Here is a 23,713-nt window from a genome sequence, read left to right as displayed (position 1 = left end):
ATTTTGATTTGATTTGACAATTAGCGATTTCTAACAAAAGTGCTGTTTGAAAGAAAGCTTTCAAATGGAGACATTATGAAACTTGAATATCTGGTTTATTCACGCAGTCAACGATGTCTCTTTTTGTGCTCCTTTTAAACATTTTGGAGGCACATCCCAATTTGCAACAACTGGCTGCAATGATTGGGAGCACGGGGAAATCGGTGGTTAACGAAACATGAGAATTGCCACACTCATCGCGATTACGTGTTAATGTTTAAAAGAATTGTACAGAGAGTTGACAGTCGCCTGCTTTCTCAGTCGAATGATTATTATTACTATTAATGATATTACTGTTTGATATTTTACCTTGGAGGCATTCTACTGTATTACTTTATTCAATATATTAAAATAACAGTAAATGTAATCAAATGAACCTGCCCACCAACACATTTGGTGCTCAAAATCGTCCACATTATCCCTTAATTTTTGCTACCTGACCAACTGGGGTAATCACATAAATGGGATTGTAAAAAATAAAAGGGGGGGTGGCACAGATCTCTGCACATGGTTATGAGGGTATTTAGGGATTGTAGTAAGGATGTAAAGGAGAGGGCATACACGTCTCGGGTAAGACCTCAACTAGAGTATGGTTCCAGTGTAGGGCACCCCTCATCAAGATTACCTGATTCAAGAACTGGAAAAAATCCAAAGAAAAACAGCTTGATTTGTTCTGGGTGATTTCCGACAAAAGAGTAGCGTTACAAAAATGTTGCACAGTTAGGGCTGGGAAGACGAGAGAAAGGAGATGAGTTGCTCGACGAAGTGGTATGTTCCGAGCTGTCAGTGGAGAGATGGTATGAAATGGCATTAGTAGACGAATAAGTTTGAGTGGTGTCTTTAAAAGTAGGAAAGATCACAATATGAAGATAAACTTGGAATTCAAGAGGACAGATTGGGGCAAATATCCATTTGTAGGCAGGGCAGTTGTAATATCTTACCAAGGGAGATGTTCAATAAATTTCCAATTTCTCTGAAATCATTTAAGAAAACCAAGGCTAGGAAACAACAGATAGGGAATCTGCCACCTGGGCGACTGCCCTAAATGCAGATCAGTAATGATTGACTGATTATTCTGTCTGCTTCCAGTCAAAGTTTCTGAAGCATACCATCTTTCTAATAATAATAATAATATTTGCTTTACGTCCCACTAACTACTTTTACGGTCTTCGGAGACGCCGAGGTGCCGGAATTTAGTCCCGCAGGAGTTCTTTTTACGTGCCAGTAAATCTACCGATACGAGGCTGTCGTATTTGAGCACCTTCAAATACCACCGCACTGAGCCAGGATCGAACCTGCCAAGTTGGGGTTAGAAGGCCAGCGCCACTCAGCCCGGCACCATCCTTCTGGCTTAACAACTATTCTCTAGTGTCCAAGCCTGGCTCCTATACTCTGGAACTTCTTATTGTAGGCGGTTTTCACCGGCTGATATGCCTGGTCCTATCTCCAGAACCTTCCTGTTCTACTCCATTCTGCTGTATTATTATTATTATTTTGAGGCTACCATAAATCAACTTTGGTTACTTTTCTTAGCATTTAACTTTCTTTGTTTCCAAACTTCCTTCATTTTCTGATAATGTTGTTCCTTTTCCTCTTGAGTCCATTTTCTTCCAGTTGTTACTTTCTTTCTCTTCTGAAATCCTCTCTTTCGTGTCACTTCTCTGAAACGTGTTCTATTTTTTTTATCGTATCTATTTTAATTCCAGTTTTTTTCATATTATTTTCAATTTCAATGAACCACGTTGACTTGGATTTGAAAGTGTTCAATAGGTTACAGATTTGTTTAGTTAGTCTATTGTTATTCATTCTATAAATGTGTCCAAATATCTGGAGTCTTCTTTTTCCTCATTACAGTTGTCAGTTTTTCAACTTTTAAAAATAGCTCTCTGTTTCATCGTAGTCTAAATTCGGCATTGTTGTTTCTTGTAGGTCCCAGTATTTTTCTCAAAATTCTTCTTTCACCTTTTCCTAATTTTTCAAGATCCCAAATTCTTGTAGATTTAAGAGTTTCTGCTGCATATAAAATTTCTGGACGGGCCAGGATAGAGATTTCTTATTGTATAGTAAATGTGGTACTTTGGTGAGCACGAGAAACGCAGGGCGTGTACCAATCTGTTGAAGTGCATACAGAGGGAGAGGGTTTTCTTAAAAAAAAAAAATCTTAAGTTTTTTTCTCTGAGTTTATTAATAAGTTCAAAATCATATCACATCTGTACAGAAGAAACAGTATGAAGTGTTCTTTCCTCGTCCTAGGGTTGGCGATGTCCTAGAATTCCGGCTGCTCCTCTCCTTTCCGCACCATTGGACCACCATTCCTCCCTCGATGGAAGTTCTAGAAGATCCATGCGATGTCTAGAAGATCCATACGGTGTTGAAGTAGAGGGCGTTGGGATAGATCACGTAAATGATGAACGTGAACGAACACCGTTAAGCCTTGGGGCGTGTTAATGCAAAAACTGCTTCTGCACAGATGAGAAAAAGGTAGAGCAATGGTTTTAACAAGGCTCATAATACGTAAGAATTGTATGATTGAAGGTTTATCACATGGTAGAATGTCACTGAAATCTATCCCGTGTTGTCATTATTCATTTGAAATGCAAAGGAATGTCACTAAACTCGAATAAGTATATAAGTTTAACACCCATAAAATGAAAATCCACTCGAAACTTGTCGTCGAATTTCATTAAAGTCAACTAATAAATAGTCACCTAAAGTTTGTGACACTTGGCATAATGTGAAGTAATGCCACACGACACATTTCTTATTTTGAACACCGTTCAATGTAATCAATTGGATTGAAATGAAGTAAGAATGTTTCATTCGTGAAGTCAATCTTGTTCACGCATGTTAATGAAATGAAATGAAAATAAAGCGAAATTAATCACTTATCAACAGTCCTTAGTTCGACTGTTCGTAGAATTGAAAATGCACAGCTCTTAGTCCGAATGTTCGTCGAATTGAAATACACAGTACTAATACACAGTCTACAGTTCATCACCTACAAATATTCACACAGTTTAGAGAATTATCTCCACACGAAATTGTAAATTAGTGACGTAGTCACTCTGTACTCAATCGCTTGTTAATGCTTGTAATTTGAGAAATTCTAAGTTAAAGCACAGTCTCGTTAACGCGAAATATTCAATCACTTTGTAAGGAGCAAACTGTTCCAAATCCTGTCCACAACATTAAACTTTAAATTACGAGCACTTGGAAAAATAATCGCAAGTCTTAGATACTCGTGCAGAATAAACAGTCACCTGATAATGTTCAGAGTTTGATGGAGCACAATTTATATCACTCCCCGTTGGAGCAGAAGTTTATCACTCACAATTTAAAGAAACTAGTATAAGTTCACACTCGACGCTATTGAGTTAAAGTCCACGGGCTCGACGAAGTATGACAGTCGCTTCACGTTGTATCGCGGTCCTCGCGAGCTGACTGCACACGAACTCCACTGCAATGCATGCTCATACACACTGGTCTGCTAAGCGAAGCAGTACTACATTTATATCCGATCCATGCCTTCACATCTTATTCCATAACTTCGTCGTCTCATGTCGGATTTATATGAAACCTTGCACGAACGTAGATAAAGGATTGGGCTACACGATGATGTGGTTAATTTTGTCTAATTATTATTGTGGGGAAAGTTATTATCCGAAGAAACTCAAGGAACATTCCACACTAGTCTAGGCTTTCTGTGTTGCGGTGAGGCAGGCTGTGACCTCACTCCACTCTACGTCACACACACAGCTGTTGCTTGCTGTTCAGTCAGTCTTCCACTGCTGGGCCGGAGCGTAACGCGTAAGTTTTAAAATTTAATTACGGGGTACAATATATTTTTTGTCATATGAAACATCCTTTCCATTTTGTTTACTCTTATATCAATAGCTACCTTTTTATGTGTTGTTTGTTATCCATTCTCCCAGGTATTTAAAGCAATCTGTCGGAGATATTATGCTGTGATATTTTGAGGGGCATTAACGATCTTTGTCATGAACTTTGTTTTATCAAATGATATTTGTATTCCTACTTTGGCCGCTTGTTTCTGTAATTATCGTACTTATTCTTGAGCATCATCTAATGAGTCTGTAATTAGCGCCATGTCACCTGTGAAAGCTAGACAATCTATAATGATTTTATTTGGATTTCTTCCTAGTTGAACACCTTTAGTATTGATGGCTTTCCTCCATTCTCGAACTACCTTCTCTAATACAGAATTGAAGAGTAGATATTTTACCATCTCCCTGTCGTACACCTGATCTTATTTCAAATGGTTTTGAGAGTTCTCCCCCAAAAAAAATACTTTGGATGTTGTGTTTGTTAATGTTGCTTTAATTATTTCAATTGTTTTATTATCAAGTTCAAATTCCTTTAAAATATCAAATAGAGTATTTCTATCAATTGAATCATAGGCCTATTTAAAGTCTACAAAAGTGGTTACAAATTTTGAGTTTCTGATCTTCCTCACAACTATTATGTTCTTTAGATTTAAAATTTGTTCTGAGCATGACCTTCCCTTTATAAATCCTGCTTGATGCTCTCCTAATTGTGCATCTAGTATTTCTTCAGTTCTTTCTAAGAGTGCCTTGGACAAAATCTAATATGTAATTAGTAAAAAGAAAATTCCCTTATAATTGTTAGGGTCTGATTTATCCTTTGTGTGTGTGTGTGTGTGTGTGTGTGTGTGTGTGTGTGTGTGTGTGTGTGTGTGTGTGTGTGTGTGTGTGTGTGTGTGTGTGTGTGTGTGTGTGTGTGTGTGTGTGTGTGTGTGTGTGTGTGTGTGTGTGTGTGTGTGTGTGTGTGTGTGTGTGTGTGTGTGTGTGTGTGTGTGTGTGTGTGTAGCAGATGTATTATTGTTGATGTCCATTCTGCAGGTAAAGTGCCTGTTGTCCAGATTTATTCGATGATTTCTGTTAAACATTGTATCATATTATCACTAGAGTATTTCCACAATTCAGCAACTATATTATCTTCCCAAGGTGCTTTATTATTTTTAAGTTTCTTTGATTTCCTCTTTTGTTGGTGGTTTTGAGTCTGGTTGTATCGTTGTATTATCAAATTAACTTTCTGTTCTGGTGGATTGCTGTTATATAGTTCTTCAAAGTATTCTGCAAGTATCTTGGATTGCTGAAATGTAAACTCGGTGTTCTGTATTTCCTTATGTTGTTTTTAAGTGCTTTGTAAAAGTCTCTTGAGTTGTTCTGTTTGAAGTCCAATTCCATTGCAGTTAGTTGGTCTTTGATATGTTGTATTTTGATCTTTTTGAGGCCTTTTGAAGCAAGCTTCCTGACTTCTATGAAGCTGCTTCTATTTTTATCATTTTTGTTTGCATTCCATATGTTCCAAGCTCACTGTCATTTCAGAATTAATTGATCACATTCATCATTCCACCAAGCATGTTTTCTTTTCTTTTTAAGAATAATAATTTCTTCTTCTGTCTGTAAAATGTCCTTTTGAAGTTGTATCCATGTTTTAGGCATCCTATTTTCCAAGAGTATTTCTGAACTATTTTCTTTGGCTAGTTTTGTACGTCAAACTTTTCTTCTATTTGCTATATGTCGCACCAACACAGATATGTCTTATGGCGACGATGGGAGAGGAAAGGCCTGGGAATGGGAAAGAAGCGGCCATGGCCTCAATTAAGGTACAGCCCCAGCATTTGCCTGGAGTGAAAATGGGAAACCACGGAAAACCATCTTCAGGGCTGCCGACAGTGGGGTTCGAACCCACTATCTCCCGATTAGTGGATACTGGTCGCACTTAAGCGACTGCAGCTATCGAGCTCGGTCATCAAACTTTTTAGGTTGATATTGATTCTTTTTTCTAATTATTGGTTTTTGAATTTAATGATTGACAGAAAGTGGTCTGAATCCAATCTGGCACCCTCAGCAACCTTTACATTAAGTATCTCTGGTGTAGACTGGTTAAGTTGTTTCTCACCACGGATTGGATTTCGGGAGACCCATGTAGTCTTGTTTTCTAGAAAGTTTTTTAAAGAATGTAGATTTTAGGACTATATTATGTTCTCTGCATAGACTAATGAGTCTTTCTCCAATAGCATTTGTTCTTCGATGAGCAGGGAATTTACCTACTATACAACGATGACAAAGTTTTTTGCCGATTTGAGCATTGAAATCTCCAAGCAATATTATTGTGTTTTTGGATTGAATTTGTTCTAAAGTGTTTGAAACTTAGTGCCAAAATGTTTCTGTTTGTTCTTTCTGGGTTTTATTTCTTTCATTTGTAGGTGCATGAACATCTATAATAGTGTTGATTTAAAGGTTAGCATGGAAAGTTTTTCATTAGGAGATTTAGGAGAACCTAGTTTACAATAAAACCTGTTCCAAATTGAGGTACATTCTTCATAACTCTTTTTTCTTATTTTCCCTTAAATATCCTGAATTCCTCTGAGTCAAAGTGATTTTCATCAGTATATCTTGTTTCTAGAAGTGCTATTATCAAAATGTTTTTAACTCTTAGAAAATCTGTCAATGTTTTAAGTTTTCCTGTCCTTAAAAGTGATTTCACATTAAAAGTAGCCAAATAATTTATGTTTATGTGCCTAATTTTGTATGATTGTTGCTTAAGGCAGATTTCAGGATGCTCCGACTCACCCTTTGCACAATGTTGTGGGCCCCCAGAATCCGAATGCCCACTTTTCAATTCCTTGGAAATGGGAGATTGGTTACTCCCTGAGGTAAAGTCTCTTACAAAGTGCATATCCATACTTCATTGTTTGATGGGTTAAGGGAACAAGTCCCTTAAAAATTCTCCTCGAGGTTGTTAGCTCCAAGGAAAGATTTTCAGCCGCACCTCTGTTGAACAGACGCTGACCATTTAGCCGCTTGTTACAAGTTGGATTTTGTTTTTTAGCTGTCTCTTCCACTAGTTTCGCCGTATCGAGATCCATTCCCTTCACCTTCACTACCGTTGGGATCAGCGCCCTCCATATTTATAACCCCTGAAGGCAGGGTGTCTCAGTATTTTAAAGACCCTAAGAATTGGGCCACCTGTTGGTCTGCTGTATTATTATTATTATTATTATTATTATTATTATTATTATTATTATTATTATTATTATTACAAGGTATCTGACATCAATTTTAGTTTTATCGGGTACTTCTGAATTGTGAACATGTGAATTCAGAATGCAAGCAAGGCTCTTCACAACTCACTGGGCTCTAAATTATGCACCAAAATATAAAACATACAACACAACCAATATGCCAATTCTGACTTTTGAAGCACAAACATTAAGAATGACCAAGAAAGAACATCAGCTACAGATTTATGAAAACAATTTTTACAGGAATACGACACTTTTTCACACAACTGGAAAAAATATTGAATAAAGAAACCCATATACAGTAACAGCAAGCAACTATAGTAAACATTATAAACTCTTACAAAACTTCAGTGGGCTGGTTAAGATGACAGAATGGTCTTACAGATCTAGAAAAAATCACCTGAGGAGAAAGGACACTTGGATGGCCGCAAATTACTTAGCAGAGTAGTAGAATATTCCTGCCGAGTGAATAATATTGATGTTAAAATAGAACCTTTCTTCCACAGCAAAAGCACATGATTGGACATATTTACTCCCGTCAGGACACTACTTCTTTACAGGATTTGATTAACCCGAAGGATTTGGTCAATTCCAACCAATCGAGAAATTCAGACTTGATGTACAGCAAACCACAGTGCAGGTGTGTGGTTGAACAGTTCACAATGTAACGGGCGAGTTGACCGTGGGGTTAGGAGCGTACAGTTGTGATCTTGCATTCGGAAGATAGTGTATTTCAATCCCACTATCGGCAGCCCTGAAAATGTTTTTTCTGTGGTTTCCCATTCTCAAACCAGGCAAATGCTGGGGCTATATCTTAATTAAGGCTATGGAGACTTCCTTCCCACTCCCAACCCTTTCCTAACCCATCATCGCCACAAGACCTATCTGTGTCGGTGCAACTTAAAGCAACTTGTAAAAAAAAAAAGTTTGCATTGTCAAGAGGTCAATGTACAACTCACATATCGTCTCAGGTACACTACTTTCCAGTGCAGTGGCTACCCATACTAAGCAACATCACACCTCCTGACATCAGGAGACAGCAGCTTCTGCCCATTTATGGTCCAGGATGAAGAAGAACAATGTTCTTCCTATACACTTACGTCCTACACAGCCAACTACGATTAGGCTGAAATCTCAAAAACCAGAAAGGAGAATGGCTTTGGATTTTGCGTCCTCTCATTTCAGCCTTAGGGATGCCTGGAGAGAAGAATGTTCAAGATCCCTTTCCTGCGGCCTCATGCAAATCTCTGATCCTACTGTTAAACCAGCACCTTGAGTCTGCTGCAGACTGGCTGGTCCTATTGAACAGAATTAGGTGTGACATCATTACAAGCTTTACATCAGTGGAGTTCAGTTCTATAGACTCCCCTTGTTGAGTCTGCAGTGCTAAAATACAGACCTACTGGGTGAGTTGGCCATGCGGTTAGGGGCACGCAGCCGTGAGCTTGCATCCGGGATATAGTGGGTTCGAACTTCACTGTATGCAGCCCTGAAGATGGTTTTCTGTGGTTTCCCATTTTCACACCAGGCCAATGCTGGGGCTGTACCTTAATTAAGGCTAGGCCGCTTCCTTCCCATTCCGAGGCCTTTCCTATCCCATCATAGTTATAAGACCTATCTGTGTGCGACATAAAGCAAAAAAATGCAGACCATCAAACAGCAGATCTAAAGATAAAAATATTTTGATTACTAGTTCTAATGCCCAAAACTTGTATTATATTACCTTCCTGATTTGCTTTTGTAACTAGCGTCATGCATGCATTATACGCTAATAATAACAAAAATAATAACTTTAAAACACAAAAAATTTGAGGTTTTTAACTTCTGGAGCCTCCTCATGGAAAATACAGTTATCATAACCAAGAAACATACACACTTCGTGGACATGATCATCAAGGTGACAAGTCATTAGGCCTTACACTGTGGTCAGCCAGTTCGAATCCTGCTGGTGGAAAGAGCTTTCACCATCAGAATGTTGACTACGAGGGTAGGAGAGGTGCTGGTACACAATTTTGAATCACTTCATTGCATGCCAAAAGCCTGAGTTCAATTCCAAAACTCTCCACAATCTTTGTATGGAGTGAGGACATACGACGCTGTTGATGATTCGTCTGTTGGATGGTGAAGATAAGCCTTAAGCAGACCACTTGATTTTATTTGACAGGAACAGGCTTTGTGCTGATACTAGTGTTCACCCTCTCCCTATCTCATTATCATCACACACCCAGATGTTCAGGTCTGCGCCAGGCCTCTCTGAAGGCCAAACAATATCACATCACTACGAAACATGATGTCTACCTTGTGCTGCTGTGGTGCTCGGTCCAAGACTATGCAGCACACATCAGCATATGACCTAAGAGCCTGGACGGAGAATCTAATTATTTTTATCCTGCGACAACTACATCAAAATATTACATCAACAATTTACATCACACATTAAACAATTGAATTTCATTTCCATTATCTATATTAACTTCTGTGGGTAAAAGTACACAATTCCCCCACGGCATGAAGTACATACTTCAGGACTATGAATCTTTAAAATCTTACCATACCTCCTATAATATGTACGAGAGAGAGAAGTGTTTTCACTGCCAACGTCAGGTAACCAAACCTGTCCCCGATAAATATTTACTTTTAAAGGAGTAGGCCTATATCTTAAATCATGCAACATTTTCCGTACACAACAAGTAAAAAATCACTTCCACAGACTGCAATTTATTAAATTTGATATCACTCACAGATTTCATTACCAACTACTGAAAAATAATAAATCTTTGCTACATTGGCCTTCAAGAGGCTCTATACTATGCACCCCAGACGTGTTAGACCAACGGGTTTTGTCACTAACCAGGACGTGCACAGACAAATAGACTAATAACATAGGCTGCAAACTTTTTGAATTTTTTGTAAAGAGTTGGTAATCATGTGAGGAAGTAAGGTAAGTAACAATGTTATTGGCTTTACGTCCCACTAACTACTTTGACAGTTTTCGGAGATGCCAAAGTGCCAGAATTTAGTCACACAGGAGTTCTTTTACGTGCCAGTAAATCTACCAACATGATGCTGACATACAGTATTTAAGCACCTTCAAATATCACTGGACTGAGCCAGGATTGAACCTGCCAAGTTGGGGTCAGGAGGCCAGTGCCTCAACTGTCTGAGCCATTCAGCCTGGTAGTAAGGTAAGTAAGTAGGAAAAAGAAAACATAGTGAAGTGCAGCATGCTCTACCAGTCTTGGCTGAGGAGGAACTGTGGACTCTTGTCCCCACTATATTTGTCATATCACACACAGTACTCAGTATGTACGCTTAATTATCAGACTGTCACACTTACAGACAGCTCAGCATGTGACATGTTAGTGGAACTGAGTCTAGAAATGGGAGAGAATGGAAGAAGTAATCGTTCTTTATGATCTAGAGTTCTTGAAAAATGATAGCAAAACCCAACATGGTATTTAATCCCTTATTTAATAATTAGATAGTTAAAAATTACTGTAAAAGGAAGGAGCCCTTTGAATAAATAACCACTAAATGACCGAGATAGGTATATACTGCATTTATAATCAGTCACGAAATTCAGATCATTCTTTTTTGTAACAAGTCACCTACATAATGTTTACATGCGCCTCCCCTGACACCACAACAGATTATTCGATTACTGGTACACAGAACATTTATGAATCTTTGACTAACAAGGAATACCATACATTAGACTACATAAAGACACAAAATATCTGACAAACACCATGAAGTAATGGTGTAGTGGCATGTTGGTAGGATCAACACAAAAGATACACCCACAAAAAGAAAGAGATGCTACATCATACCTAGATCTTTGAAGAGTGGTTGGTATTGTTCTAGATGATTTTCTTCAAGCCAAATGTCAACTTCAGTTCTGTCCCCTGAATAGCCAGGATTAACCTCAGCAAAAACACACAGCAGCAACTTTGTTAGAGATAAAGAACAAGCAAGACACAAAAGTACACCGACCAATAGCATTGGACGGTGCCGAAAAGCCATTCTGGCATTACTGTGCACGCTGCATCTTCAATTTATCTTTAATCCTCATCAAACACTTCAAATGTCTAGGCTTATTAATCAGTACTTAACCATAATTTGCCTTTTATGTTATGATATGAATGATGAATACCAATTTAAAACGATTAGCTACTTAACACTATGATATGTACTTCAGGTAACTTCACGGCACATTTCTCATACAGAAATCTGGAAATTTGTAAATATTCCCACAACTTTGACATTTTAACTACTTCATGAGCGCCATGACAGCAATACTGCTACCTACCGGCATTTAGCAGAATGCACACCTATACGTGTCCTTCAACCCCGGCAACCAGCTGACACCGAACTTTGATTTATTGGTCATTGTCATTGCTGCTGTCATTTACCATTTCATGAGGAGCTGCCATTCCAGATGGCATTACTCCTCATGGAGAAAACACTAATACTGACATAATATTTTCGAAGTAGTACGAATGAAGTAACACTATAAAATCGAGAGTTTTACATTGTAATATGCAAGTTTAAGGTTAGGAGCGACATTTTGTGAGGTAATGAACTGTACGTGTTTCCCAAGAATAACTGCCAAGTTTTTGATTAGTCAGTTAGTTACTCCGTCTTAGACACAGGTCTACTTTGTATCTGCTGTGTCTCTTCATTTCGTCTTTTTTCGTTCATCCCATGCATTTCGTTGTAAGGTTGCATTCATCCGGGCTTGACCCGGGGCCGACGAGAAAGAGCTAATGGCCTTCGAATAGTCGGATAAATATTACACTCATTACGAATACTTTTCAGACTGATTTTACTGTGCATGACCAAAGGTTAACTCGAGATACCGGTATGATATACAGAATTTAGATGTTACTGACATTAAAGTTGCAAGAATTAAACGGTATGGGATCAACGGCAAAGTGATAAAAACCAACTCAGATCGTGGAGTCGTGCGATGGGAATAAAGATGTGAATGCAGGCCCGTAAACAAGATTCTTTTATCTTGTTGGGGGGAGGAATAAAATCAGATAGTTATCCAGTGTAACCTATGATGATATAACTTAAATGAGACTCGGTTATGCCTTATACTTGTGTTACAATAACATGATCGGGCGAGTTGGCCGTGCGGTTAGGGGCGCACGGCTGTGAGCTCGCATCCGGAAGATAGTGGGTTCGAATCCCACTGTCGGAAGCCCTGAAGATGGTTTTCCGTGGTTTCCCATTTTCGCACCAGGCAAATGCTGGGGCTCTACCTTAATTAAGGCCACGGCCGCTTCCCTCCCATTCCTAGGCCTTTCCTGCCCCATCGTCGCCATAAGACCTATCTGTGTCGGTGCGACGTAAAACAAAAAAACCAATAACGTGACATTTTTATAAGCACAGGCAAAATATTATTGCCATGTTTTTATTTAGCTGTACATACCCATCGTTACTAAACCAGACGAAACAAAAAATTTATTTATTAAAAATATAGTTTCACAATTTGTGCTGGAAAATGTATTTTCTATATATTGAATATATTTATATACCATACTTTTTCTTTTGCTTCCTAGCAGCAGGTCTGGTGGGGTTCATTTGGCACTCTGCTAGTCTTCAATTTTTTTTTAGAAAATACGTACGTACATACATACATACATACATACATACATACATACTTCATTATAGACTGTTATGCCCATCAGCGTTTAGTCTGCAAGCCTCTATGAATTAACTACCTGCCACCAAAATCCTCTGTTTCTAACTAGTTCTTGGTCTGCCTCTAGTTCTCTTACCCTCCATAACAGAGTCCATTGTTCTCCTAGGTAAATTATTCTCCTCTATTTGCCTCACATGATCCAACCACTGAAGCCAGTTCATGCATACAGCTTCTTCCATCGAGTTCATTCCTATCTTAGCCTTTATCTCCTCCTTCTAAGTACCCTTCTGCCATTGTTCCCACCTGTTCGTACCAGTAATCATTCTTGCTACTTTCATTTCTGTTACCTGCAACTTACAAATCAGATATCCTGAGTCCACCCAGCTTTCGCTCCCATAAAGCAAACGTAAATATAGTTTCATCCAGGAGCCGACTTTCTTCTTACAGAACACTGTTGATTGTAACTGCGAGCTCACAGCATTAGCTTAACTGGACCTTAATTCAATCTCTCTCACTATACTACCATCCTGGGATAACACACATCCTAAATACTTGAAATTATCTACCTGTTCCAGCTTTGTATCCCCAATCTGACATTCAGTTCTCTTGGATTTCTTACCTATTAACATAAATTTAGTCCTGGAAATACTAATTTTCATATCATACTCATCGCACCTATTTTCAAATTCCAAGATACCCTGCATTTATTTTCGATGAAATTACACACAACGTTTTCTCTCCAACTCAACTTTACGTTAACCAATTTAACATTAATAAAGAGGTAAGTGAATTTACACACATCAGTTTTTTCTTTGAACTCTCCTTTCCTCCAAAATCACTCCTTAATACATAAATCTCCTATTGTTACAGACTTCAAACCAAATTTCCCTTCCGACTCTACACAAGAAGCTATAGTCGCTCCTTCCAGCTAATATTTAACACAGCTGCTTACCATTGAGCACTCTTCTTCACTCGTGCTTTAAGAAGACTACAGATTTATCTCTTCACACGAGATTTACAACAATCTAACCACTTTATATGTTATTATAAACCCCACTTAAAGTATCGAGCATTTCCCTCGCCCCTACAGCATGTTTTGAGTGAGCGGCAGAAACGTCTCATTACTAGCTTTAAATGGTATTTAAACTCCACTTGGAGTAATCAGCAACATTCTTCATCATTATTCTGACGTTTGAACTGTTTAGGATCAAAACTTTTCTCTAACGCCCTCAACCAACACAGGGCGCCGCTTTACAAGATTCAACGTAGCAATTTGCGTTCTTATAGAACTACCAATATGCAACTTGTTACCACATTTTTAGACAAGGACGTTCAAGAAAGTGTATAAATTACGTCTATTTGTTTGTAAGACTTTATTAAGACTTTATTTTTAAGAATATCTTAACTATTTCCTACATCATCCTCACATTCATTTATAATTTTTTTTTTTTTAAATCAACCACAATTAAGAACAATCAGGATCCTGATTTTTTATCTTTCAGACTGAGATTTAGGCTGAAGATGCCCTTAAATAAAGGGCAAAACATGTCCCTATAATTTAAAATCACTTTTTATGTATTGAATAGGTGGAATAAATAAACATTAATATTTCTTTGAATTTACTGTACAATTCAATATGGACCAAAATATGAGAATTATAACATGTAAAGCTGTGGAAATACGTAGAAATCCTAACAATTTCAACAGGGACACTGGTTATCAATTAAGTAATACCTGGTTGCCAGCCATTAAGGATTTACGTAGGTAGTCCCCTTCCCCGTCCCTTCACTATTGTTATTTCATCTCGGTATTTTCCAAATTCGTACGTTCCCCATCGCGAGATGTTTCATTCCAGGCTTGTGTCAATGTCATACACCTGTCAATGTCATAATTATGTTACGTACACCTGTTATGTGACCCTCTTAGACTGATTCTGATGGTTCCGTCCGCTTCCGCTTCGAATGCTAGCACTGTACCACGTCGGGGGGAGCCATCTGGTAACGAATGAACGTACCATTTCCACTTCTATTATAACATCTAAATTTCCTAAAGTCATTGTTTAAGAAGCCTTTCTCGTGGACAGTCGAGATTTTTCTTCTGATGACGCAGAGCACAGTTCTCTTTGAAACGTAAAGAATTTCACCTTATTTTCTTGACACGGCATAAGCCCAAAAGCCTATACAGTATCATGTCTATAGTTGTAATTCTTCTTACGTCGGACAGACCGAGAGGAATTTTAATATAAGGTACTCGGAACACATCAATGCCCTGAAGTACAATCAATTTTCAGCTGTAGGACAGCATATGCATGACTATTATCACAAATTCACATACATAAAACAAGATATGGAAATTCTCAAAATCATCAACAAAGGACCCCTCCTTAACATCACTGAAAGCTGCTTCATACATATAGATCAATATTTTAACCCGAATCATAATCTTAATGACATTTCAGAAAAGCCAAGTATCCTATTTGACCTTCTAATTCCCATTTTTAGAAACGTCAAACCAACAAGTCATAATTCAGTTTTTCATAATATTCACAGCACCTTTCCTCAGCAGCCATCTCTTTTCCCACGTCCTTCAGCGCCACCTTAATTCCCCCCTTCCCCTCCACTCCTTCTACTTTCCCCGACCTTTCTCCTTGCTCCACCCCTTCACCCCTTGCCCCGCCCCTTCCTTTTCCTTTGAATCTCACAACCGTTAGTATGAGGCACACAACAATAGGCCACGTACCACATGCCGCAACAAAGGTAAGTCTCATATAACCTATGCCATTTGACTAACACGCTCTCTCTTTCATTTCATTCATTTTATCTATCATTTATTCAGGTTAACTTCATGGACACCACAATGAATTGCTAATTTATACCAGCCACAAATTAAGAATATGTCTGTTTAAACCATATCTTCATGTGCCATTCTGACAATGTCCAGCAGCATTTCAACATGATTTTAACAAGCACTACGGGAACATTTCATTTTATTTATGTTGGTTGATATGGAAACACCATCTAGCAGTTCTGCCTCAGCTGGTGGTTATTTACAGTGGTGTCCAGTGGCTTGCATACTGCTAACACCACTCAAGTAGATTTGGTGATTGATGATCTGACTACAGAATCAACATTCACCAGTTCCCTTTTTCCAATTGAAATTGTAATGATTAGCAGCGATGGAACTAACAGTTCTATGAATATTAATGCAAGAAAGAGTCTGGATGATGAGCATACTCCAGATGCTAAGAATTTAGAGCCTAATTTATTTTTCAAATTTTACACATAGTTCATCTCAGATTTTAATGTCAATTGTGTGTTTGTAAATTTGTTTAGTTATTAGATGTATTACATTAAGGCTGAAGATGGCCAGCCAAGGTCGAAATTAGTCCCTAGTTTAGGAATGTAATTCAAATATATTGCACATAGTATTGAAAAGGTGGACCATTACGACATTAATTTAATAATTATTATTGAAACCTCTCTTTGCCGAACCTGCATGACACACAGTTCAGTTTGCTTCCCTTCCCTGGAGGAAATTTCACGCTTCCCTTACCTGATGATTCCTGCCAACTATATTTCTTGGTGTGGTTCTGGTTGATCCATGTTTCATCCAGGTAATTCCTGATAATCTCAAATTATGTATTGCCCTCAAAAACTTAATTTGTGTGGCAACTATATCCCCATATTCCGTGAGGAACTTCCGGCAATCATTTGACTAAACCGGATTGATTTTAGCAGTACCTCATTTCTGTATTGATGGTTAAACTTTTACAATAATGGGAGGTTATAATAAATGTTTGTATTATTGTAAAAAAAAATTAGCACTGATGAGTACATAGAAAACACTGAGTGTGTGTATTTAATTTTTTGCTTAATTTTTGAAGTAAGCTTCTTTTAGCTGTAGGAAGGTCCCATTTTTCATTCCAGTACATGTTTTGTCCCCCAGTTAAGGATATCTTCAGCTGATGAAGACAATTACAAGAGATCCAATATTCAAAGACGCAAGTTAAAATTGCCCATGAGAAGTATAAAATAAGGCATGCACAATAATAGGAACACTGTAGGACATTTCTCATCCTTTTTTTTGTTGTTGTTGTCAAATCCAACTGTATAAAGAAACTATATTATAAAATGATTGACAATGTTCATCAAAATAAGGCCAAGACAAAAAATCTGCAGAAAACACATTAAAAGTAGTCTTTTAAGCATAATGATTTCTTTGGCAGTTGAATATTACATCAAATTTACAGTTAGTAAACACAAGGAACTCTTTTTCTAAAAACAAGGACACTAGTTTGTCTCGTAAAACATTGAATTGGTAATGAGCGGAAATGGTGTCAAAAATAACTTTGAAGACCAAGCAAAATCAAATAGATGCTTATATAAGGAGTCTAGAAAGAAAAGAAAGAAAACAGGGGAAATAGAATAAGAGTAAACTCCACTGGTAATGGTCCCAAGTCCAGGGCCTCATCTCATAAGTGATGAGGAAGGAGGAGGGGGATGAGTAACACCTCGGCTCTGGATGGTAGTACCCTGTAAGGGCCCCTGCTTAGGGTTGAAAGCTGGTCAACGGTCTCAAAGGTGGAAGAGGAACGTAAGATTCCCAATGGCGGAGAGAAGAGAAGAGCTCCCTTCAAGACTCACAATCTCGGTTGTATTTTTGCGGTCTTCGGGCCACTCCAGAAATAACTTTCATCAGTCATGGAAGTGGGTGATGTCAAATGATTTACCCCAGGTGGACGATCTACCGTACGTCAGTAGACATTCGGATTCTGAGGATTATGCAACGTTACACAAAGACAAGTTGGAGTGTCTTGGAATCTCATCCAAATTTCAACATAGACAAATTAGCAACTTTTAATGTAAACTCATTGTTAAAAATTGGAAAACTCAAACATCTCAGTCACTAAGGAATTACAACATAATCATAACAGCCATTCAAGAAACAAGATACAGAGATTCTGAAAGTTTTATAGTTGACAAAAAAATATTTGAATTCAATAGTTTATTTTGATTCCCAATCTGAAAAACTCTTGAGTCTTACATTCAAATGCACACACAAAATCTACACAATTATCAATGCACATGCCCCTATAAATGAGGATAAAAACAAAGAAAAAGTGGGGATTTTTTGGAATCAACTAAACCTTATTCAGAAAATTACAAATAGAAATAACATAATCCTTCTTGAAGACATTAATGCACAGATTGGTAAAGAAAAGAAAAAAGAAAATTGTTGGAGATCAACCTGCCCAAAATAGAACAAATAGAAATGGCATCAGGCTAATAGATCTTTGCAAGGCACACAATTTAATTCTTAAATCTACAGTTTTCAAAAAATTACCACAAAAACAAGAGACAATGGTATTCCCTAATCCCAATCTAGGTGAATTATAACTTGATCACGTGGCAATCAAGAAAACCTTTCACAAATCATTAATGTTAGGGTACTCACAGGTGCAAATTTGGATTTGGACAACTACTTCTTGAAAATTAAGGAAATACAAAGCAAATTAAGGGTTGGAAGTACAACACGGAAAAAATACTAAATTCAGATGACTTCGCAAGAGCAGCGTAAACAATTCAGATCCAAAGTTGGGGGAATATCAAGGAAAACCTTCTTACTAAAGCTGAACAGGCAACACCTCAAACACAAATAAGAAAGCATGCCTGGTGGTTGCTAGAATGTGATGCACACATTGAAACAAGAAAACAGGCGTGGCAAAACTAGCAATCACAGAAGACAGAAGAAAGCAGACTAATGAAATAAAGCACATGATCTGCTGTGGTAATAGACTGTAATATTATGTCAACAAAACACTTGAAAATACATCACACAAAGAAATTGAATTAAACATTCCTTGGAACAACACTACGCACCGAAATGTTAAAAAGTCCTTCAAAGATCTTCGTCATGGAGACAAATGTACTCATAACTTTTCTCAGAATCTACCTATTTCAGTAGTTATTACCTCAAAAGAAAGAACTTGATCCACTGAGTGTATTTAGACCAAAACAAACTGTGTACCTCAATTAGAACGAAAGATATGATTGCTTCAATGAGAGAAAAATGTTGGAGAAATGAGAAGTCAAATTGAATGTGCACTCATAACTTTCCTCAGAATCAACCAATTTGAATAGTTAAAAGCTGAAATGAAAGAGCTTGATCCACTGAGTGTTCTTAGGTCAAAATGATCTCTGTACCTCAATTAGAACCAAAGATATGATTGCTTCAAAGATAAAAAAATTGAAAAAAATAAAATAATTTGAGGAAGGCAGAAGTTAAGTGATTAATAGTACCTGATGACAAATCTGCCCATGAATACCTTTCAGTTAAAAAAAATGAAGGAAGTCGACCGGATAGAATGGCCGGACTGACTGACTTAAGATTTCATAAAAAAAATTTAATATATAGATTTTATCTTCAAGTGCTTATCTGGTAAGATCTTGTACTTCATTTGTTTCCTATGCATAAACAATAGTAAAAATGATATTTGCAACACCACAAAAGAAAGGATAATTCTTGTTGATTGATTGATTGATTGATTGATTGATTGATTGATTGATTGATTGATTGAAAGTTCTGTAGAAGCTTCTCATGTTGTTTTTGGTAAATTCTTCATCAGTTTGGAGGAGAGTTTTGTTTTCATCTGCCTTCTTAACCCTTTTTATATTTTTATCTACCAGTCGCCTAATTGTAATGACATTTTAACTCGAAACTTTGCAAATACATACATGAGGATAGTAACGAACGACACCATACATTGCGGGCGGAGCCAGCGGGAAACTGCTAGTATATATAAATTGAGAATTTTGACATGGGATGTTGCATTGAAATTGGGGTTGGGTGATCTTCAGCAAAAAAATGTCTATGTTATTCTTTACATGTAAAACAAAAAGTTATTATAGCTCAAAAGTATTACATGTATGGGAATGTTTCATTATATTATTTTAACTCTTTCACTGTCTGGCACTGTATTCCTTGGCTGCTTAATTAAATTTAAATTTATTGGCCGAGAAACAATTTAGAAACATTCATTTTATGTTTTACAAAATTACATTGCATAATACATTAGAATAAGCCTCCGTGGCTCAGGCAGCAGTGCTGGCCTCTCACTGCTGGATACTGTGGTTCAAATCCCGGTCACCCCATGTGAGATTTGTGTTGGACAAAGCAGAGGCAGGACAGGTTTTTCTCGGGGTACTCTGGTTTTCCCTGTCATCTTTCATTCCAGCAACACTCTCCATTAACATTTCATTTCATCTGTCAGTCATTTATCATTGACCCAGAGGAGTGTGACAGGTTTCAGCAACTGGCACATTTCCTGTCCTCGCCGCTAGATGGGGGCTTCATTCATTCCATTCCTGACCTGGTCAAATGACTGGAAACAGGTTATGGATTTTCATTTCAATAATAGAAAAGAAAGATTTCTCATATCACAGACCCAGTCTACACAGAGTTATTACCCATATTCCAAGTGTACCTCGTTCTATTGAATATAATTTATTATCCAAATAATATTTGCCTTTTATTTCTAATAAGTGTGACATCAGGAAGGGCATCCAGACATAAAACAGGGCCAAATCCACACGTGTCACCATTCGCACCCGCAATTCCACAGATGTTACAATACTGACAGCCTACTGCCAATTTTTTGAAACAATAATTGTACACAATTAGATGCATTTCATTACGAATGGAAACATACTTAACAATAACATACAGATAAAAACAAAACTACAAGTTCAAACAGTTCCAATATCAGCATCCATGGAGCAAGGCACCTGGTGTGTTACACGTAAATGCAACACCCACATTGAAAGAATTGAAGCAGAAGGATGAACACACAGGATGTGACCATGATAGCTGATGTAATATGCATGATGCCATCACAGTAAGGCTACCCAGTTAAGATATGTTTATAGATGTCGAAAGGGTAGCGTGGCATGAAGATTTAACATGGAGATAAGTGACCTGTAATTTGATTCGTGTAAGAAACATGTTATGGGACAAAGATGTGCCAATGGAAGCAAAGGAAACTACTGTATTACGTACGCATAACAACTTAAGGAGCAGAAACTTGGACAATGATAAAGAAGGATGAGAGTCGAATACAGGCAGCCGAAATGAAGTTCTTGAGGAGTATGATACAGAAAAGTAGAAGAGACTAGCTAGTTGCTTTACGTCGCACCGACACAGATAGGTCTTATGGCGACGATGGGACATGGAAGGGCTAGGAGTGAGAAGGAAGCGGCCGTGGCCTTAATGAAGGTACAGCCACAGCATTTGCCTGGTGTGAAAATGGGAAACTACGGAAAACCACTTTCAGGGCTGCCGACAGTGGGGTTCGAACCTACTACCTCCCGAATACTGGATACTGGCCGCACTTAAGCGACTGCAGCTATCGAGCTCGGTAGTTGAAGAGACAAAATAAGGAATGAGAAAATCTGGAAAAAATGATTGATAGAATAGAGAAGAGCCAACTATGATATTTGGGCACATAAAGTGAACGAGTGATGAAAGAATGCCCAAAAAGATCATAGAAATGCAAATGCAAGGAAGGAGAGGCTGCGGATTATCATGATTGAGATGGAAGGACACAATCCAACGCAGTATGAGAGAAAGAAACCTGGACTGGGACACAGTGTTGGAGGAGGAGGGGTGGAAAGACCGAAGAAAGTGGAGAGGAACCATATTTGCCCCTACCCGACTACAGCTGGATAATGGAAAATGATGATCATGATGACTAATAAGCCAGTAAAAACCTATAGGAAATGTATGCTGGAGAAAGTCAGACTACTCAATCAATTGTCAGTGAATCACCACTGATCTGCATTTAGGGCAGTCACCTTCTCTGCTGTTTACCTAGTATTTTCTTAAATAATTTCATTGAACTTGGAGATTTATTGAACATCTCCCTTGGTAAATTATTTCAATTCCTAATGCCTCTTTCTATAAATTAATATTCATCCCAAATTGTCCTCTTGAATTCCCTCTTTATCTTCTTTGCTACTTTTAAAAATAGCACTCAAACTTATTTGTCTACTAATGTCATTCCATGCCATCTCTCCACTGACAAATTGAGATAATTTTCTTTGGATTTTTCTGGTTCTCGAATCAAGCATTCCTGATGAGGGTCTCATATACTGGAACCATATTCTTAGTTAGGGTCTTACCAGAGACTTTTATGTCCTTTCCTTTACACCTTTACTCATCATCAACATTGATTTTCCTCTCCAGCAAGCTGGGTGTGGGTGTTTATGAACCTCTTCAAGTTTGTCCTGTCTATTCACAGCTGATGTTCTACCTTTTTCTGCCAATTTACATCATGTTTGGCAAGGTCTTTGAAAATTTGCTTTTCCCAACTATCATGAGGCCTCCCTCTGGGCCTTTTACCAACAACATTCCTTTCATACTAGGTAAACGACAGATAGGGTGACTGCCCTAAATGCAGAACAGTGATGATTCACTGATGACTGATAGGGTAGTCTGATTTCCTCTTGGGGTCCTAATTGGAGTCATCCTTCTCATATTATGTCCATACCATCATAATCTGCTTAATTCTAAGGTTTCCAACAAGCTCCTGTCCAATCCATGTTATTGTGGAATACATTCATTCCTTATTTTGTCTCTCCTTGTCATTTGGAGACATGACCAAAGGAGCTTCATTTTAGTGGCCTGTAGGCAACTTTGTGCAGATCTAGTCAACGTTGCTGTTTCCGGTCCGTATGTTAGAATTGGTACGACATATGTTTTGTGCAGTGTGAGCTTGCAAGCTTGGGGTAATAAGTCATCCCAAAGTAATTGCCAAACGGAGTGGTAGAATTTTGATGCAGCTTGTATTCTATTGCCTATTTCTTGGTTTATGGTATTGTCAGAAGAGACAAAGCTCCCTAAGTATTTGAAGTTATTGATAATGTCTACTTCTTCATTTTGCACTCACAGGTGGACTGCTTCAGAATTTCGACTCATCACTAAACAGATAGTTTTAGTTCAGCTGATGATCATTCCCAGTCTTTCAAATTCTTCTTGCCAAAGATCTAGTTTAGCTTGAACTTCTGCTTCTGTCTCACCCCATAGCATAACATCATCAGCAAATACAAGTGCATTTGTTGTCTGATCCTTCACTTTCACTGCTTTCATAACCTCATCCATTATAGTAATGAAGAGAAGTGGTGACAGACAACTTCCTTGTTGGACTCCGCTCTTGGTTTCAAAACAGCTTGACCTGCCGCCTTGAATTTGCACACAGCTCTTTGTCTCTCTATATAGTTGTTTTACTCGAACTATAATCTCATCTGACACTTCTTTATGTCTCAGTCATTCCCATATGTGCTTATGTGGTACATGATCACATGCCTTCTCAATATCCAGGAATACAACTATAACCATTCTATTCTTATCCCAGTAATTTTCAGAGCGTACTTGTCGAGAAAATGAGGTCTAGCATTGATAGTTCGCTCTAAATCCATGTTGTTCTTCCTCAAGTTTGGGTTCAACAAATTTTCTGATTTTTCTCTCCAGGATGGTCTCATATATTTTTAACCCATGAGATAGAAGGGTTATGCCTCTATAGTTGTTATAGTTCTTTCGGTCACCTTTCTTAAACAGTGGACTGATCACTCCTTGTCTCCAGCCAGAAGGATTTAATTTTCTTCCCAAATTTTATTTAGTACTCTGTACAACCATTGTATTCCAGATTCATGTCCACACTGAACCCGTCCAATCCTGCAGAATTGTTTCTCCACTTCCAGCCATTTCAAACTTTCTAAGTACATTATAATTTATAGAGTTTAGAAGGTCATCAGTTGTATTACGGTTCAGTAAGTGATTGATATATCTACTGAACTCCTGTAATATTTCATTTTAATTTCTAGTTACTTCTCCATTTGGAAGTTCAACTGTGTTAACAGTACTATTATCATTTCTTTTGTTTTTAACAATGCTATACA

The 23,713-nt window shown here is 37.9% G+C and overlaps 1 protein-coding gene across 1 annotated transcript in view; it reads right to left on the bottom strand.

Annotated features, from left to right (window-relative positions):
• LOC136881078 (apoptosis-resistant E3 ubiquitin protein ligase 1) overlaps positions 1 to 11,319 on the bottom strand; it is a 413,531-nt gene extending 402,212 nt beyond the window's left edge. Inside the window, exon 1 of the mRNA XM_067153696.2 lies at positions 10,942 to 11,319. Within this exon, the coding sequence (XP_067009797.2) occupies positions 10,942 to 11,134 (193 nt within the window). The 5' untranslated portion in view covers positions 11,135 to 11,319. The remainder of the gene's footprint in view (positions 1 to 10,941) is intronic.
• Between the last annotated feature and the right edge of the window lie 12,394 nt (positions 11,320 to 23,713).

This window comes from Anabrus simplex, chromosome 9 (assembly GCF_040414725.1).
Source record: "Anabrus simplex isolate iqAnaSimp1 chromosome 9, ASM4041472v1, whole genome shotgun sequence".
In the NCBI taxonomy this organism is placed as follows: Eukaryota; Metazoa; Arthropoda; class Insecta; order Orthoptera; family Tettigoniidae; genus Anabrus; species Anabrus simplex.
The sequence above is the reverse complement of the archived record's forward strand: the minus strand, read 5'-3'. Positions and strand labels throughout refer to the sequence as shown.